General features: G+C 42.6%; 1 protein-coding gene across 3 annotated transcripts in view; it reads right to left on the bottom strand.

Moving 5' to 3' along the window:
- LOC310964831 (nck-associated protein 5-like) overlaps window positions 1–16,326 on the bottom strand; it is a gene marked incomplete at its 5' end in the record, with an annotated part of 123,750 nt that overhangs the window by 28,492 nt on the left and 78,932 nt on the right. For all 3 annotated transcript variants that reach the window (XM_083938116.1, XM_083938117.1, XM_083938118.1), the window contains 5 exons: window positions 634–753; window positions 910–948; window positions 3,045–3,113; window positions 6,454–6,618; window positions 11,009–11,099. In XM_083938116.1, coding sequence (XP_083794242.1) covers window positions 634–753; window positions 910–948; window positions 3,045–3,113; window positions 6,454–6,618; window positions 11,009–11,099 — 484 coding nt within the window. The remainder of the gene's footprint in view (window positions 1–633; window positions 754–909; window positions 949–3,044; window positions 3,114–6,453; window positions 6,619–11,008; window positions 11,100–16,326) is intronic.

Below are 16,326 nucleotides of genomic sequence, written 5' to 3'. Positions count from 1 at the left end.
TTTGGGGACACCAGGGAGCATTGCTGGCTTTTTGGGGGGAGGCCTTTGTAGAAGTTCTTCTAGAAGTTTCATGTACGTCCCAGTGCACTAGAGAGCCTTTAGTGAAACATGAACCTCACATACCACCTCAGATTGAACCCAGATGACTACAAATAAACCACAACAACTACAATGGATCTCTGCTTTAAGGCGTGCGCTTTCTTTATCTTTGCTTCAAAACAACAAAACAGAGCAGCTCCTGATGAGAGAGAACGATTGATGGGGAAAAATGACGCAATTTTCTATTCTAAATCAGAGTTTTCTCAGTTGTCTTTGCAGCCTCTGTCTCCAACTGAGACCCCAGAGCGGCAACAACCCGAAAACATCTTCAAATGCTCTGCTTGTTTATTAGAGAAGCTGCTGCTGCTTCCTTTGGTATGAGAGTTAGGATGAGAAGTGAGCAAGCAGGTTTACAACTGTGAGGAGCAGGGACGTACAGTATGCAACGTGCTTTTCATAGGTATACTTTAAGAGCAGTGGATGAGAACAACCCAATGCATGCTATGTTTGCACATTCAAGAGACTGTAGTAGTGTTGAGAGTTTGCTCAGTTTTATTTCATGTTGCATGTTGTGTTTTTGAGTGGGCAGCGCACCTGGAGAAGCAGGTCCGAGGCAGGCTTGATCCGCTGCTGGAACAGAACACCCAGCGCTCGATTCTGCTGCTCCAGGTCAAAAACTCGAGTCCTCAGCTTCAGACATTCTTCTCTCAGATCCTGAGTGAGAAGCAAACACAGTGGGGGTGAGGAAAGTGCTCTCCTTGTGTATGTAATGTTCAGTTTCTGTGTTTGTATTTGTATGACAGGTAAGAAAGTGATCATGTTCATCAGCGTTGGTTTAATAATGCAGGATTTTGGTTATTGGTCACAAACCTTCTGGGTGAGAAGCGCCTGCACAACTTGATTAGCAACCTGAAACAGACATAGGAACACAGTGTGTTACTATAAGGTCTTCTTGACCTCGTATGACCCTTACAGGCCTCTGTAGACCAAATCTGCATTGCCAACACTGCACTTCCTCAGTCAATTTACACATAGGATGAATTTTTATGAGCTTAAGTGAACACAATATATTACAGAGAGAGTATCCAGTGCATGTTTTACACACACACACACATCTTTTACAATGTTTGATCCTCACTTCCTAATGGTTGTATTGACAGTGTCTGACTGACTGCAGAGGCGTGTGGACTTGGGTCTAATAGCAGCTAACACCCGTCCGCACTTTCAGACCACAACACAGATGGAGAAGCGGCTCCGATTACTGCCCATTGATTGCTCATTAATACTGTGTGAAGCCACATCGGCTCTCTTGAGTGCTCTCGCTCTCGTTTATTGAATGAGGAGAGATGGGAGTAAATATGGTGAAATGAGCCCTGCTGCTTCTGGAACCGCAAGTTACAAATGTGTTTGTGTAAAGTAGCCCTGGGATCAAACACAGCCTGGCTTAATGGTATCGGACGGAGGATTTCAAATGATGATTGCAGTCATTGTATGACTTTGACACAAGTAATTAAACTACAAATGAGCTTGCACACACTAAAGTTCAGTCAAGCAGCTGCAGCAACATAGAAAAAAATCCTCCCTTCTGTTACAGAGCAAACGTTAGGCTTTCCACTGTTGTTCTGTGCAGTTGTTAGAGAGGCTCACACACACTCCATCATCAAAACAGGATCATTACCAAGCCCTCCTTCCACAAAAGTCAACCACATAGGAACACAGTTGACAAGTAAACACAACAAAGCTGAGTTGAGCCATCTTAATGAGGGCAGGGGAGCAGGGAGGAGACGAGGACTGAGTTGAGCTCAAATACATTATACAATACATGGAGGATGCAAACTCTAATGCAGCACTAAAAGCCTCGCTTTCTTCTTTTATCACTTGCGTTTGATATCATCCTCACCCTTTCCTCCTCTGATCCCTCCATCCTTTCCCCTCCTCCATTCCCACCCTCCGACAGATCTGCTCAGTCTGCTGAGCCGGTTGGTTCCAGGACAAATTGGGCAACTTGTCCCTGCTGGACATACTTCCCCAAACGCACTTCTCACCTCCCTCCCTCCTGGAGTGATTCAGCAAGCAGGCACAGCCAAGATCCGGGCCGGTTGATTCCCCTCATGTGGCTCCCTAAACAGCACTTATCAAGCTCTCACAAATAACCAGAGGGCACAGAAGTGCCATTGTTATGTAAACCGTTGCTTCAGCAACACCGTTCACATCAGGTTAAAGTTTTAACAGCTGGGATTTCAGACTTTAAAAGCTTCAGACTTTAATACTTTGAAAGCTGTTTTGACCATTGACTATAAGTATGATGGTGGTGCATTTGTATGTCATGGTGCAAAGTGCTGTTAATGAAAGCTAAAGCTGAGTAGTGTCTGCAAAAAAAACAAACATCCACTCAAACGCATTTCTGTTCTTATTATATGAGCATCAACAAAAGGCCTTCTGACATTAAAGTGCACTCCTTCCTTGTGAGTTAAAAAGCATGATAAATAAATAGCATCCTTGTTAAGCATAGCACGGCTCAGTGGTGGACTCATGCTATGTGAGGGGCAACACGGTGCAGTGCCTATATGGCCTTTTCAATTTTAAGGGCCCCCTAGAGTGCGCTTCATTCAGTTTTCTTCACTGGAAGGGCGTCCTGGAGGGCACACCGTCAGTGTTTTTTTTAAACCACTGAATCCACCAGCGGCACAGACGTACAAGCCTCTTTATTACAGTGAGAGATGAGAGATTTTAGTGCCTGAAAAACGTTTTCTAAATTAATTGTTAACACCAACAATGCACCTCCTTCACCCTCAAGCTGTGGTTCAAGTAAACTACCAGCCTGTGGGAAACCTAATGTGCTTTGTAGGACCTCATTAAAACCTGAATCTTAAGCTGAACAATACTGATTATTGCATTTATTAATTTACTTTCACAGCAAATATTTGTGAACTTTTCAAGGTAAGTATGTCATATGGAACCCTTGAATAATTGTTGGAGTGAGATAGAAAAATATCTGCACTCACCTCATCCAGACAGCGTTCGTACTGTTCCCTCTGGCTCTCGTTCTCCGAGGCCAAGGCAGAATTCTTCGCCTGCAACGAAAACACAGCCACACATTCGGGTTCAGTGAAGCCCAAACCTCCCTGTGACTTTGGTTACGTGTGATGCAACAAAATGACAGATGGAAGTAGCAATCAAGCAGAGCAGCAACTAACAGGAGAGTTGCTCCACAAAGGTCATATGTCAGCGCTAAACCAGGATGGCCGATAAAAATTGTGCAAAGAACCGGAGAGAAAGGTCAAAGGGATGGAAGTTATGATGCTGAACTTTGGGGCTGTAGCTAGCCATTTGGAGTTTAGACCTAATAAGAATATCTCCTCCACTTGCCAAGCGATGAGGCAGCGCCCTATTGATCTCCGGGAGTTTCCAATTTGTCAGTGGCAGGCAGCACATTAGGAGCTGTCAGCTGCCTGGCTTCTCTCGCCCTCTGCCCTTTAGTAGAAACTACCGACGTCTTGATGAAAACATGGTAAACATAATTACAACCCAAAACATTGTAATTATACCATCAAAAAGAAGCAGTGACTAATTGAAGCCTTGAAGCGTGGTTATTGGTGCAAATGTAATGAATGAAATACAGAAATGTGTCTCGTGTGTTTGTGAATTGAATTTCTATTTTTAGGAAAATGAACGAGAAAAATCCCCTGACATCTTATTTAATACGATGTATTGATTCATCTTAACTAAATTTGCCATTGAACCGGACAATATTGCCAATGGACAATATTCCTGTTGTGTAAAAAACATTTTTCCTACTCAACAGCAACAAACAGACATCACTTCTTAATATGTGTTGTCTGTGAGCGCTATAGCTACACTAGGCTCTTTTTTCAACCTGAAGAAGCAGCACGAAACTGTTATCGGACTCTCCAGGACACAGTTACAGAATGCAACTTAAGGGGTATTTTGTTACCTGAATGCTGACATAAATGTTATTGCTTTGTTGTTGTTCATTGACATAAAAGATTTCTTAAAGGTTGAAATAAGAATCAGACGGTCATTTTGACTTACTAATGGTTTAATTATTGTTTAACAGCAAAGAATACTGTAACATCATCCTCTAAATACGATCTCATTGTTCCTTCACTGGGAATCCTCCACATGAACTGCTGTGTTGGCAAATAAACACTATCAACATGCTCGTGACATTTAAGTTTGTGAGGCATTTCCGGTCATTCCTGCTGCTGTCAGGAGACTGGCCCAACACAGGACACACACTGATATGTTCAAAGAAGTAGCCATGTTTACTTTGATGGATTGTGTTGCTGTGGCCCTTTTCAGGCTTGTGCAACGTGTTAGTATACTGTACAGGAGTAATTGCAGCGGATCGCAGGGCAAGGGGAGAAAGTCTTATGTCTCCGACACTGTCATCTATTCATATGGTAACAGTTTCCTGTTGCTTTATATGTTGTGGTTTGGGTTACATGAATACATTTAATGTGTTAAGAACGTTACAAGAGGAAAGTTCATGTTTACTTTTGGTTCCACAACCCCAACCTTCCTCCTTGTGCAGACTTTTATTCTTTATGCTACTTACTACAACTGTCCCTTCTCATACTAGAGCAGTTGAGCAGTTGATCTGAGCCTCTACATTGAAGGGTGATCCAACTTGCCAATAGGTGATAATGGCCTACTGAGCTATCCTTACTCTCGCCTAGCTCCACTCAACCATCTGGGATCGCTCGGAAGGAAAGGGATTTCAGGTGGTCGAGGCAATCAGGACAGCCGGGCAGGGTTTTATAGATGTGACGTAGCGGAGAAGCGACTGTTGTGATTCAGAGAACAATGGCAGCTCTCATTGAGGAAGCAGGCGTCAACATGGATGCTGCTATTTCATCCGTGTTGTCCAATCTAGTGAATCTTCCTTCTTTAAAATAACACCAGAGAACAGCTCTGAAGGCTTTTGTTGGTGGAGACAATGTTTTTTCCCTTCTCCTGACCAGGTTTGGCTTTTCCCCGCATTGCTCTCATCATCGTCACGGGTTTCAATGTGAGTAGTTGAAGTAGCATATCAATATCAAGGATTTTTGATAAGGCCCAGCCTCCTGAAATTACTTTCCTGTGGAGCGATCCCAGATGGATGAGGGAAATTGATCTGACGATGGTCAGGTTACTACTGAGCCACCTACGAGGTAAAGTAGGACCATACTGCCTCATATAGCATTGGTAACAACTGATAACACCCATTTAATCAAGTGATAAAATTCAAAGTGGATGCTTTGTATTGAGACCAGAATATAAACCTGGAAGTTGTATCTAACATGTTGATTAATGATCCTCTTTGGCCACGCGGGTAATTTTAGCACCTATATTCTCATCACTTAACAAGAAAGATGACCATTTATCCTAAAGTCGGGGTGTTACTCCAGTTACAGACCACAGCGCATGGCTGCCAAGTAAATGAATACTATCAGTTCAGCTGGAGAAATAAGAGGGGAGCAGTGCTTCCTTAGTGTCAGATGAGTTTATGCACGATGTGGGGCAGTGATGTATTGCCCCTGCTTTGTTCTTCTTTGGTGCATCCATCACCTGCGCCGGCAGAAAAGGTGAAAAAAATGGCACAACTATTGATAAAGCCATTTAAAATGTAATGTTTGGATAATGCGCCTCGTGAGATGGATCACCAGGACAGGTTGACCATACTTCCTGCCAGTCTCAGAAGATAACTTACAGCTGAGGAGCAATAGGCAATTACCTGCCACTTCGCTGTAATTAGGCTCTATTTTATATCAGGGAGGCTTTAATGTCATGTAATTCATCCCAGGGAATCTTTTGTGTTTCTTCATGTGTGTGCACTGAAAGAATACACTTAATTGCACCATTGCCTTTGTTGTCTTCCAAAAATTGTACATGATTTGAGATGAGGTGAACACTTATGAAGAGTGCACATGGAGCCACTTAGAGACTAGAAGGTTCGACTGGTGGCCCAATTTGTTTAGGTATGACTGCTTTAATTGTGGTGTTAGAGGATATGTCCAGTGACTTCTGTAGAAAAAAACCCAGAAAACAATCCGCGTGTATCACTACGGCTGCACTCCCGCCTCAGCTGTTGCTCAGGGCTCGCGGCGGAGTGCAGCTCAAATCCCCGAGCGCAGAGGAAAACAAACCAAAGCTGGAGTACAGCCGAGGCCCCCGCAGCGACTCTCACAGGATGACTTTGCTCTCTAAACGAAGAATACTGGAGAATTTGATGAGCTGTCATGCTTTCAGACACAAGTGAGCAAGGACTCTGACAACTGGCAGACAGGCTGGACACAAAGGATAGCCAGGGGTGGATGGAAGTGTGGATGAAGAGGGAGGAATGAAAAAGAACAAAGCAGAAAGAAGGTAGGTAGAAAGAAAGAAAACCAGTCAAAGTGGTGAAGTGGTTACCTCCAGGGCCTTGAGGCGATCCAGAAGGGGTTTGGCTTTGTCTTTGTCCTCTTCTGCTTGGCTGGCATCAGGATTGGCGTTCGGAGGATCTTGCTCCGCTTGAGTCGACGGCGGGGAGCCATTCTCTTCGGGACCATCTTTCCGCACCTCCTCCGAGAGTTTATCCTGACGCACAGAAAACAAGACAAGGTTAGAGGGAGAAGAGAAAGAAGGACATTTGGCAGGCAAAAAATCTGAGCAGATGGAAAGAACGCTTTCAGAAGTGAGGTATGACAAATGTTTGAGGGCAGGATGCAAAAAACGGGTACGGAGACGTGAAAGAGAAAAATCAAAGGGAAAGAAAACTGAGAGTGGGGAGACGAAAGAGGAGAGGATCAGATGGGTAGACGGGACAACAGGGAGGCAGCCTCGACAACAGAACTCCAAAACATCCCCTAATCCCTAATCATGTTTCACTTGTTTTCCAAAGAGTGGCAGTGACCTTGAGGGCTCCCATCCCGTCTGTGTTACGGGGATCCTTCTCGCTGCCTCTTTGCCCTCACTGCGTATCTGTTTCTCTTTGCCAGCTATCTTTTTCTCTCTCTTGGCTTCCTGGCATCTGCGATAATTAACCACTAGTAATAATTAGCACTAATTAGGCACTGTTTTGCTAACGCCACACTGGAAAATGAAAACACAAGGATTTCTCAGTCACACACAAGAGATTATTCAGATTTCTTCAAGGGCTCTGACAAAATATGAAGGGTATTCTTCACTATGTTCTGCATTTTTCAGACAAAATTAGCCATTATTCACAGGATGGTATTGAAGTTCAACTTAAAATGAAACATGTTCTCCACCAGAATTTTCTTTTGAATGAAAGGATCTGACAAGGTAAAACCTTTCCACTATCTCACAAGAAAAAAAGGACATTTTAATGAACTTTTGAATATTTTAAGCCACTTTGTGATCCAGTTTACGCTGAAAATGAAACACGCATGCTTGTGTCCATTTACAATATCTATGAATTGCACCAAAGAGTGATCTCATCCTTTAAACCTCTCCGATGTTTCATAAGAGTAGCTCTTATAGAGAACCGAGAAAGTAAACCTATCCAGTAATAGACGAGAAAAAGTGTTTATATTTGAGTAGCAAAAACAACTTTGACATGTGCTGTGAACTGAAGCACTGGTTGCTTTTCTTCAAATGAGTTTTTCAGTTGTTGAGCGTGTGATAAATCACCGTGCACGCACTACATTTGTCATCCCTCGCTGAGCTTTGAAAAAGATAATTGTCAAACCTGGAGATACCTGTGGTTAATGTGCCGGACGAAGTAGCACTAATGGATGACTGCAGCTCCTCTTTTATATATATATCCAAATAAAACAAGATATTTCTCTTTCCTAATAGGAATTAGAAATAACGTCCTACAGAACACTTTGTTTTCAGATTGATCCAATCTCCTCTAAACATATATTAGGTTCTCAATCTTGCTCGATTCCATCAGACAATCGAGCGCGCTTCGAAGTTTGCTTTTGTTTGCCGGGGCTAGCCTGTGAGGTCTTCAGTTTGCTTTGAGAGACTGCTCATCAGACGGCGTTAAAGGGCCCTGTAATAATCTCCGCAGAGTGGCTCTCGAGTGGGAGAGGGGGGGAAACCTTGTCCCTCGCGTTGCCCTTTCAAGTTATTGAGTTTGTCAGCTGAACACACAGAATACAGCAGCAACAGGAGAACAGGAGGAATGATGGTGTTCAGTTATACAACCACCTAAATTACCCTCCAAGTTTATTCTTTTTGACTGCTCAACATCATTCTGTGGACCTGTCAGACAGATGGTTTATCCAATCAGCAACCAGTATCTCCACCTCTTCCCAAAAGATCTCTAACCAAGAGATCGGGGATGGAAATGCAGAGTAAATGCAGATTATGAGACTCAATCCATCTGGCGGAGTCAGGTTATGGCGATATTGCTACATAGAGTCTGAAGTTTGCTGATTTTCAACATGCTCTGTGTCACTGCATTGCGGGCAGGATGCAAAAACTATTTATCTATCTATTTTTTTTTTTAAAAAGCCAAATAACTGGGACAGCACGTTGGCTGCTTCCTTTGGTCTTGAACGCTAGTTCAATGTCTCTATTCATATTTTCTCTCTTCATCTTCATCTCTCTCTCCCTTGTTAATGCAAGTTTATTCTCTTTGACTGCACAACATCATTCAGTGGACTTGGCCTGTCAGACAGATGGTTTATCCAATCAGCAACCAGTATCTCCACCTCTTCCCAAAAGATCTCTAACCAAGAGTTCTGGGATGGATACGCAGAGTCAGGTTACGGCGATATTGCTACATACCAAAATGGCAAAGAGTCTGAAGTTTGCTGATTTTCAACCAGCTCTGCGTCACTGCATTGCGGGCAGGATGCAAGAACTATTTATCTATCTATTATTTGAAAAAAAGCCAAATAACTGGGACGGCACAGCGGCTGCTTCCTGTGGTCTTGACACTTAGAGTGACCGCTAGTTCAATGTCTCTATTCATATTCTCTCTCTTCATCTCTCTCTCCCTTGTTAATGCATAATCTAAAGGTTGTTCTGTAGATCAATTATCAAACCAGGAAAATGAATGTTAAGTAAATGCTATTTAATGTGTCTTATCATTAAAACATTAAAAAGGCTGGTACTTATAAATTATGACAGAACGTTTAAGACCCTGTCCGTCAAAATGATGGACAACGTGAATATTGTCATAAAGCATCAATACCGACATTACCATCCCTGCTGACGAAATTACAGTTAATATTAGAGTGAAGGTTGACTCATTAAAGAATGCTTTAGTGCCACTTTATTTCCATTTATATTTAAATGATTAGATCATAACAGATTAAACATCATCTATATCCCTTACCTGGCAAGGCCAGAATGATCTGGATCCAGCTTCTAACATGTGTTGTATTAACCGCCATAAACTATGAGTCATATTCACATTACTGCAGATATTGTTATAGTTACTGTTACTCTTTGGCTGCTTGCATCTCTGGAAGTGTGTCTGTCTCTGTCTTAGTGTCTCTCTTTGTCTCTCTCTGTCCATCTGTCCGTCTTTTCTCTCTCTCTCTCTCCTTCTCTTCCTCTCTCCGGTGCAGACAGATGTCCGTCCTCCACAGAGCTGGGTCTGTCTGACGTTCCTGTCTGTTATAGTGAAGGTTTTCGTCTCCACCGTACTCTACGGGGGAATCGTTGGGTCTCTGTAAATCATAAATAAGTCATAGAGTGTGGTCTTTACCTACTCTGTAAAGTGTCCTGAGATAACATTATATATAGTTTGGCATTATAAATAAAATTGACTGGATATGTAGCAGCTTCTCTCTGTTTTATATCATTGTAAATTAAATATTTTTGGCATTCCTTGGACTTAACAATTCATTGAATAGCTAAATAAACAGCTACCGTTTGATTCAGACATGGGTAAATACAAAAGAGTTGGTCGCGATTGAAGCAGGTGCCCCGAGTGAAGACTATCATCTCCACACACCACTTGATATTCCTCTTCATATCACCCTTGTCCTTCTGTTTCTCCTCAGTGTAATGTGTTTGTGGCAGGGAACCCAGGGAAGAACTCATTTGCATATGGACACATTGTATTCAGCTCACATATGTTTACAGACGAGGCTGTCCATGATCGTATTTTCATTATAAAGCTTATATAAAGCTCAGGACACAGTTAAAGCACATGAGCCTTTTATCATGGCTGCTCGTCACATGTTTGATATTTTACCTTATAGTGCTCATTTCTTATTCCGCACACTTTTATTTGCACTCATCATTCAAAGATCTCCTGCATCTATATCTGTCTTTTATCTACAGTGATGAACGCATACAGTCATTTATAGAGACACTCTTTTTATTGCACACTTGCTAAACCAGTCATGCCCTTTGCTTTTATCCCTCGGAGGCTTTATGCTGCTGGATGTTAAAAGTATTAATTTGGCCCCTGCTTTATGGACACTAAAGTTATCATATGCTTGTAATGTGCCATTAAAGAAAGATTTGTGTGGTGCTGATGCTGGATTAATGCTTAAAGAGGTGTTTTCAGGTCATCTAATGGATGCATCACACAGTTGGAAGCAAAACTTTTTTTCCTCAGGCTCTCAGACATGGGAGTGAATAACATCCCACTGATGATGAACAGACTGAGGCATTTCTGCGCTGGAACATCGTGTAAACATGTCGAGCTCCAAATTGTGAAGTGCAACCCCAAAAGTGACCTTGCGCTTTAGAAATATGTGGTATTCTTTCGCCTTCCTGCTCAATCCCAGCAGCTATTTCTCTTATGTAACAGGTTCAAGATGAATGCACTCACCTTGGTTCAGTCGAGCTTTACTTAACGCTGTCTGAGCCGGAGAATACGAGGAGTGAGATATACAAAAGATACCTACAGTATATCTGCACTGAGATTACTCTTATATCAGTGAGTGTGATTCATCAGAGAACTCAGAGCCTTCAGAGACTTTCATTGCCTCTTTTCCAGACATTCACAGTCCTTTAAGGATGCGTTCAGACACACAGGGAATTTGTAGTTTACCTTGTAGGCCTTCATGATGTCCACCGTGTCCACGCCAGTCTGCTCCACGACGCCCTGATTCTGCAGCAGCGACCGCACTGTTTCTTCCATCCTGCACACACAACGCATATAATCTTGTTAAATTATGGACAAAAAACACACAATTTGTCACTTAATTTGGGAGGACTTGTTCACACAAGTGCTCGGACAATAAAAACAGAAGCTGTGGATTATCCCAAATAAGCGTTACATTGTTTATTGTAAGACCTTGGTGCTTAGCCAGCAGCAGTTTTAGGCAACCAGACCTCCTCATGCATGTTGCTCCACAGTGGTAGAATGATACCAAGGTCTGAACGTGCCTTGTCTTTAATCTCAGCAGCAGAACAGCCAGTGTGAACCTGCCCGAGGGGTTTTACTGGGTCACAATGTCTGAAATGATGTGATGCAGAGTCACCAGCTGCTTCTACTATAAACATCTAAAATGGGGTCTATTTTAAAGCTCTTGCAATTTTATTAGATGTTTTGTTGTGTGAAATGGATCGTTTCAGCCTTCAATTGTGTTTTTTTTTATTACACCTTCCATACGCGTGCACACGCAAACACACACAATGAGGTAATGAAAAGAGAATGGCACTGGATCAGTGGCAGACACACAATGTGGATGTTTTTGGTTGTTTTTTTATTGAATCCCAACTTCTGCTCACTTTACTATGCTGGGAACACTTTGTCCAAATGACTAGATTGAGTACAAATGTGCAAACATAGCACTTACGGACTTATTGTGTTTGATTTTGTAGGCGTGTGTCTGCGCCCCGGCCGTATGTGTCCGCTGATGGCTTGAATTAAATGCAATCACAGCAGCAAACACTGAGCGATTGACCTTGACCTTCAAGTCCTGGTCTGCTCGGAACAATCTGAGATGCTGTATTGTGCTGCTAACACTGCAAGCTGCATGCAAAACAGGTGTCAAACAGTGCATGTGAAAAATGCCTCTGCATATTTCCGACTGAATTAGAGCCACATGCCGTCGTTATCCCTCGAGTTGTTGGGCTGAACTTTGATCCTACACACATCCACTTTCTGAGATTGTATAAAGCAAGAAATCACAGCGCCCAACAAGATACACATGATCTTGGACCCAGCTGGGATCATGTAAGTGATCAGATAAAAGTGACATTGAGGAGCACAGGCGGACAGGGAGCGACAGCCAGGCTTTGGTAAAAAAGGAGCATCTTGACAAATAGGTGACAATCAGCTGAATGTCATGTTTTCTTCTGCTTTTGTTCACAGTGAAGATAAACGAGACAAAAGAAAAGGATTAAAATCAATACCACCTATTGTGTCTCTTTTAAATATGTAGCTGAAACAGAGGGGGACACTAGCCTGGCTCTGCCGACCAGCACTCCAGGGCTACATCCACACTACTACGACCAAAACAATGTAACTACAAAACGGAGACTTTTGGAAACACTGCTGACCCCTTTTCAGTCTGGATGGTGACCTTTAGAAATGATGACTCAGCACCCATATCACTTCCTGACTGAGTCTTATCAGCGCCTGATTTGTCGCGCTCCTATCATGTGACCCTTTTCAGTAAGAAAACAAACCAATGACAACAATGATAACGGTTTACTCATCATGGATAACGGATTACAGTCATTTCTGACCTTGTTGTGTGGTTAAATTCTGCATTTTATATCATTTCTTTTACTTATTTTAGTGCTTATGTAGACGGGGAACAGCTTTATTTGTTATCCAATAACATAACGTGTTCAGCTCTACGAAGCTTTGCTGATTCACTAGTATATTCATAGAAATTGTGGGAAGAATATGAATTAAACATAATAATTTCCTGGTAGTTCTGCACTGCTCGTCCGTAGCTGTTGAATGACAGTGGGTGAGAATGAACTCAGGGGCAGGACACAGCTAGCCGCACCATCTGTCCAGGCTGAGCCATAAAGCCCGCTGTAATCAGGCCCCTAGCTGCTGACCGAACAGTCAAAGAGGCCGGCAGGCAGACAGGCAGGCAGAACTGGTGGCAGATTGCTCCAGTTCCTGCTTTAAATGCTGGCCTTAATCAGCACAACCTATAGAGCAAAGAGGACGTGACACGGCCAGCTTTAAAGTCCGAGGCGCTGACATCGGGGTCAAGGACTAGCTGACAGGCATGATCAGCATGGCAAGTAGTTGTAGCCCTCAGACTGAGGGGATTCGGGCAGGTGACCACCTCCATATAACGCCACAGTGTGTGCCTCTTGAGTATTTTGATGGCATTTGGGGCCACAGAGGTGAGCATCTGTTTTTTGAAAGATAAAACCCTGGTGGTCTTGCAAAACACCCAGGAGGTTGTTTTAAAGCTCCTAACTGGTTTAAGGGCATTTCCACATTAAAACAAATTTCTACTGCAATGTACATTTTTGAAATAAATAAAGCTTAATGCTTAAAAAGATTGGAGCCAAAAGTGACGTATCTCTTTACTGTATGACACAAAAAAACATAAGGTGCATAAACTTTAGCTTCCACAGATATAGCTACTGTACAAGACACACTTTTAATGACTCATTGATGCTTTCACGCTTAAACGAAGTGTTTGGAAAAGTCACATATTGCCCTCTTGTTCACTGTTTTGTTGATTTGGTCCATTAAAGATCGTAAACACGCTGGGAGCAGAAGAAATGTGAGATGCATGCAGGACAAATAATTAAATGTGGGACTAAAATCAAGTGCCAGTGTGGTCATATATATATATATATATATATATATATATATATATATATATATATATATACAGACATATGCATCACTTTAAGAAAAACTCGATCTTGAATAAGAAGATGGTAAAAAACACTGATGCCTTAATCTGCCTGCTTCCTCGTCGATAAGGGAAAAGGGGGGATGGGAAGAGTGCCTCACTTTCCATACCACTTCCATTTCAAAGTCACACAAAGCACAGATGTGTGGTATCACACTGGAACAACTTTGGTGCTTTTGACAGCACAGAGCGAGCACTGAAAGACTTTGAAGTTTGGCCAAGGTGCTTAGGGACGGGAGATACTAAATGTGGACAGAAGAACTGGGTCCATTTGAAAGGGAGATTTATTCTATTATAGGCAAAAAAATGAAAAAAATAAAACACTGTAGTGTCTGTTCCCTCTGCTGCGAAAGCTATTTTTATACCTGTTGTAACTACTGTGAAAAGCATTCATCCACTCGAAATAGGTTTCAGACTCTGTTATGAAGTAAAAACAGGATTCTGCCTGACCTACGAGTTCATTTACTGGCAACTCATCCACAGAAACAACACAAATAAGAACAATTTGGACAATTATCTCCCAGGAATCACTGCTGATGTTGTACTGAATACTAATATCGAGACATGACCCCTGAGGACCTCTCACTCTGGCATGTGCCACAGAAAAATAACTCTCCAATTGTCCTTTATCCCCATATAATGAGGCGATCTGCTCCAGGTGTGCACTTACAACTCATTAGAGCTAAATATGAAGTGAATCCAGAACTATCAGAGACGCAAGGCAACTTTATTCATACAGCATTTTTCATACACAAGGCAGACTCAGAGTGCTTCACAGCACATGTCAACGTGTCATGAATTGAAATGCATTACAGAAAGACAAAGAGAATAAAAACACAGACAATACTAAAAACAGCGCGGACGTTAAAAGTGCAAAGATTTAGCAGAAAGCTGAGGTGAACATAAAAGTGTTCAGTCGAGTTTTAAAAGTGGTCAGAGTGGGTGAAAGTCTCACATCTTCAGGAAGTCTATTCCAGCTCATGGGTGTCAAAGTGATCCAGTAAAGGGCCGCGTGGCTGCAGGTTTTCACTCCAACCAATCAAAAACACACCTGGTCCAACAAATCAACTGTGTGAAGACAGTTCAGGTGATGGAGTAAGTCGAGTCAGGTGTGTTCTTGCTTGGTTGGAATGAAAACCTGCAGCCACACGGCCCTTTACTGGATCACTTTGACACCCATATTCCAGCTGTTTGTTGCATAATGACTGAAAGATGCTTTCCCTTGATTTGAGTTTACTCTGCGAACCACGAACAGATTCTGACGGACTCAGAGGATCTCAGTGATCCAGAAGGCTTATGTAGTGGGAGCATATCAGTGATATACTTTGGCCCTACACCATGGAGTGATTTATATGTGAGCAGGAGGATTTTGAAATCAGAGAGTACATTTAAATAATGAAAATCTAAGCAGTGAATCCCGCTAATGAAAGAACCGGACAAATGTCCAGCATACCATCCCATAAAATAACCAGTGTGATATGTCATTACTGTAAATTCAGTCTCCTAAAACTTATTTTTTTATGCGGGAGAGAGAGTCTGCTAAACGTTTATGATGGATGGAGTATAACTCTGAGATGACAGAGCATTACTTTACATAAAAACATAATCTTGCTCACTGTGATAGTGTGATTAATCTCACAGCGCTTTGCCAACGACCTATTGAAAACATCATTCAGGGGAGGAGAAAGCGAAGGAAGGATAAATATGTGTGTTTTGAAGGGACGCATGTGGAGGCGAACGCAAATTCTGACTTCTCTGACCCTCGTGTCGCACACGCTGAATTTCAAACTGGGTGTCCGTCAGCAGTCCAGGAAATACAATTAAGGGTCCAATCAATTTTGGGCCTGAAGTCTGATGATCTTCAGGCATCCCTCTCCTTCTCGCACACACACAGAATACACACGCCTACTGCTCGAGATGAACGACGTGATGCATCGTCAAAACGCACAGGGACAATTAGAGGTGAAATGCGTCGTGACTGGTTTAAAAACCTGCGGTTAACATCTGAAAAACTTCTTCTGTCCTCTTCCTCTTCTTTACTGTTCAGCTGTCAAAAGTCACAGTGACTTCAAATGAAGAAACGTCTCATTGAAAACCATCTCTATTCATTGAAACAGCATTGACTTTATACACCTGTAGCCTTCAATGGCAAATTCCTTCACAGACCTAGAAGTGATCAAAGGACTCCAAACCTGTCTCAGAAGCTGACAATCTTAACTCAAAACTTACCCCATCTTGAGTCTTTCTTCATTTTTAACACCGCCATTTTTTCTGAAGAGGGCCAGTAACACTGTGCAGACGTCCCTGAGCTCCATAAGAAGAGGCATCCGATCGCACACCCAGCACTCTGCTCTCACAGCGCTTCAAAATGACCCAGACACTATCACTGAAATGTGGGTCTCTACGCTAAAATAGGCCATGCAGTCATCATATAAGCCTGAGTGCTTTTAGCTCAATCGACAGACAAAATGGGTTGTCCCGTGGCCGGGTTACCGAGTCAGCCTGACAGCAGATCTCCTGTTCTCAT

The sequence above is a fragment of the Echiichthys vipera genome (genome assembly GCF_963691815.1).
Source record: "Echiichthys vipera genome assembly, chromosome: 23".
Classification (NCBI taxonomy): domain Eukaryota; kingdom Metazoa; phylum Chordata; class Actinopteri; order Perciformes; family Trachinidae; genus Echiichthys; species Echiichthys vipera.
The sequence above is the reverse complement of the archived record's forward strand: the minus strand, read 5'-3'. Positions and strand labels throughout refer to the sequence as shown.